At 68.1% G+C, this 3,530-nt stretch overlaps 1 protein-coding gene across 1 annotated transcript in view; it reads left to right on the top strand.

The window, feature by feature from the left end:
• Nucleotides 1-3,530, top strand: part of ASPG (asparaginase) — a 37,709-nt gene that overhangs the window by 30,013 nt on the left and 4,166 nt on the right. Inside the window, exons 7-10 of the mRNA XM_077776532.1 lie at nucleotides 79-197; nucleotides 663-779; nucleotides 1,900-1,995; nucleotides 2,227-2,390. Coding sequence (XP_077632658.1) covers nucleotides 79-197; nucleotides 663-779; nucleotides 1,900-1,995; nucleotides 2,227-2,390 — 496 coding nt within the window. The remainder of the gene's footprint in view (nucleotides 1-78; nucleotides 198-662; nucleotides 780-1,899; nucleotides 1,996-2,226; nucleotides 2,391-3,530) is intronic.

Here is a 3,530-nt window from a genome sequence, read left to right as displayed (position 1 = left end):
GAGGGCTGCAGGGGGAGGGGGTGGGCCCAGGGGGCACAGGGCGAGGGGCGCCCCCTTTCCTGCTCGTGCCCCCTTCCCCACAGGCCGTGGCGGGAGCTGGTGTCGTCTCAGGCTTCGACATGACGTCGGAAGCCGCCATGGCCAAGCTGTCCTACGTGCTGGGCCAGCCGGGGCTGAGCCTCGACAGCAGGAAGCAGGTGCACACCCCTCGGCTTTGGGCACAGGCCCCTTGGGCTATGGGCATGGGGACCCCAGTGGGCTGTGTGCCTGGGTCAGGAAGAGGCAGGGATGGGGGCCTCCCAGCTCTGAGGCCTGGGCTCCCTCCACCCCTTGCCAACCCCAAGCCCAGACTGTGTGTTCTTCCACTTTCTCGGGGAGCCTCGGTCTGCTCCCAGGCTACCCCCTCGACCTCCGCCCTTCCCAAGGGCCTCTGACACGGCTGGCCTGGGTGGAGGCCACAGGGGGTCTTTGAGAGACCCTGAGCTACCGGAAGGGAGGGTAGGGGCAGCCTGTGAGGACCTGGCTGGGGTCAAGCTCAGGCCTGAGGGATGGGGCCTGGCCTGAGGGGTTCGAGGCCCTGCGCAGCCCTCGCTGTGTGCCCTGGGGGTGCCTAGCCCGGTGGTCTGCCTGCTGCAGGGCTCTCCTTGCTGTGTTCCCTCCAGCTGCTGGCCAGGGACCTGCGCGGGGAGATGACGCTGCCCACGGGGGACGAGCACCGGCCCTCGCCGACTGTCCGCGCGCTGGGCATGGAGGTGACGCAGCTCCTCAGCCTGAGCCAGGTACTGCCCGCTGTGTGGGGGCTGGAGTCCAGGCGGGGAGATCTGCCAGGATTCAGCCCGGGGCTACACGCGGGAAGGGCCAGCACCGTTCAGCGGAGCCTTGATAACATGTGGATGGTGGGCAAAAGGGGGTCCCTCACCCCGCGGGGCCACACTCGGCTGGCCCGGGCCTTCCGACTGCCAGTGCCAGCCCTGGATGCAGGGTTGCCTGTGAGTGGCAGGCCTGCATCAAGGTGAGCACCCCGTCCTGGGTGCTGGACGGCGAGGGCACCTGCTGCTGGGTCGGCGGGGCTCTGAGCACTGGGGCTCCGGCTCCACGGCCGCACCTGTCGGGTACAGCACCTGGGAGCTCCCTTTTCACCTGGAAGGGACAGGGGAGCAGAGCTCATACTTCTAGATCTGGGGTTAGGGGTTCAGGCTGGCTCAGGCCCACGGGGGTGCTGGGGGCCTCCTGGTGCCCCCCCACCCCCCTCTGGCCAAGGTGTCCAGGCCTGGCATGGGAGCCTGCAGACAGCAGCACTGGATGCCGGGGCTGCCCGGGGTCACCCCACGTGTGACGGTCTCCCCTCTGCAGGGTGGGGGTGGGTGGGTCTGTGATGGACAGCTCTGCCCATGTTCACTGCCACTTCCCCGGGAGGGCCGTGGTCAGGGGCTGGGACACGTGGCCTGTCACTAGGGTGGCTGTGTCGGGCCTTAACAGCTCAAGAGGAGCAGTAGCTTCAGGCCCTGCGGAGGGTGCTGGGCTGAGCGGGGGCGGGGCGGGGCGTGGGCTCCCTACAGGGTCCCTGCTGGGCTCCCGGCCTTCTGGCGTGTTGGGGAGCCCCTGGACACCCCACAGCATCCCCGGGGCTGGGTCAGGCAGCCTGCGGGAGCTCTGCCCACGCGTGCAGGGGACCCCTTCCAGGTGAGGGGCCAGACGCCCCTTCCCAGGCTCCCACATGGGCGCCCCGTTGCAACTCTGTCCTGACATCCTTTGTGGCGATAGAGACAGATGAGGAAATGGGTCACAGAGGGTGGCGGCCTGCCCTGGGCGCACAGCTGGTGAGAAGCCTGGAGGTGGTTTTGTGTCCCTGGGGGCAGACGCGCTCAGGACCCAGGGGTGCCTCTGTCCTCCGCCCAGGAGGCCGATGCGGTGCGCGACGCCCTGACTCCTGGCCTGGCCTGCGCCGCGGCCCGAGCTGGCAATCTGGACGTGCTGCAGGCACTCGTGGAGCTGGTGAGGCCCCCGCCGCCTCGGGGATCAGCCCCAGCCACCCGGGGCGGGGGGGCAGGGAACGCAGGCTGGCTTTGCCCCCCAGGGCCCTGCTCTGCTGGCCTGGGGCCTGCACTCCTGGGGCCACTCCCGCACCCCTCCCCGTCCCTCCCTGCCCCTCTCCATGGCCTCCCCGACCCTGCCCAGCCGACCCTGCCCATCTCTCAGTGGGTGACATGCCCTTGCCTCCCCCAGGGCAGTGACCTGAGCCAAGAGAACTTTAACGGTCAGACCCCTCTGCATGCGGCCGCCCGGGGAGGTCACCCTGAGGTGGTGTCCATGCTGTTGCAGAGAGGGGTGGATGTGAGCGCCCGAGATGAGGATGGACTGAGCCCGCTGCTGCTGGCGGTGAAGGGCAGGTACGTGGGACACAGGCGGTGGGCCTGGGGACGGCTGCCTTAGACAGGGCTGCCTGTGGTGACACAGCCTCCCCGGGGGGAGCTGAGGACACCTGCTTCCTGGAGCCTCCCCAGTCCCCTCCCCCCCGCCCCCCCCCCGACATGCCCCACACCTGGCACGTACTAGCACTGACCATGCTTGGGCCCAGACAGGGAGGTCTGAATGGGCAGGGTGGTCAGAGAGGGCTTCCTGGAGGAGGTGACCTCTAAGCTCAGCCAGGCAGGCCCAGCAAAGACCTTGGTAACGGAGTTTCTAGAAAAGAAAAACGTAGACAAACCTCAAGGGGTCGAATACGTGCTCCCCCAAGTCATCCACAGACACCTGAGGGGCTGGAGGGTGGGAAAAGGGGAGAAGCCCCTGGCCCAGCACCTGCCTGTCACAGGTATAAAGCAGGTCCTTAGTGCCAGATGGTAGGCTGGGATGTGCCCTCGCGGGACAGGCCCAGGCAGCGATGGAGGGAAGATGATCCCTGGTCTGCCCCACCCAGCAAGCTCTGGCCTTTTAAAAGCAGGGGTCCCGGCCTAGCTGAGTGTGCATGTGTGCGTGTGTGTGCGTGCATGCGTGTGCACCCCACCCCGTGGGGACTTGCAGAGCTGAGCTCTTGCTGAGGCTCCGAGGCCCTGGCCAGCCTGTGTGGGCACCTGATACCCGGGGTCCTCAAAGGAGGGGCAGAGGACACAGGCAACGGCTGGGGTCCCCGAGGCCTCTGCTGCGGCTTGTTTGACACGCACACGTGTTGGGGGTGCTGCCNGCAGCAGTCCCCAGGCCCCCACCCCAGGGCCCCCCAGACCCCCAGCTTCTCTGGGGGGGGTTCTCCCTCGGGGTCGCTTGGCCGGCCAGATCCTGGGTTACTTTCTGGCGTGTGTGGGGGCGCTTGTGCGTCTCATGGAGAGATGCTGAGGGGGTGTGGGCCTGGGGTGGCCACACAGTGCAGGTCAAGCCCTGGGCGCCCCGGCCGTGCGAGCCCTGCGTGGGCACGTCGTCCTCGTGAGGGGAACGCTGGGCATCCTCCTTACCAGGCTCTTGTGAGCATGAGCCATGGGGGGTTCCCAGGGTGGGGGTGAGGGGGCCCGGCTGGGTGTGGGTGGAGAGAGATGAGC

This window comes from Crocuta crocuta, unplaced genomic scaffold, assembly GCF_008692635.1.
Source record: "Crocuta crocuta isolate KB4526 unplaced genomic scaffold, BGI_CrCroc_1.0 scaffold8, whole genome shotgun sequence".
Lineage (NCBI taxonomy): Eukaryota > Metazoa > Chordata > Mammalia > Carnivora > Hyaenidae > Crocuta > Crocuta crocuta.
This window is presented reverse-complemented; position numbering and strand designations above follow the sequence as displayed.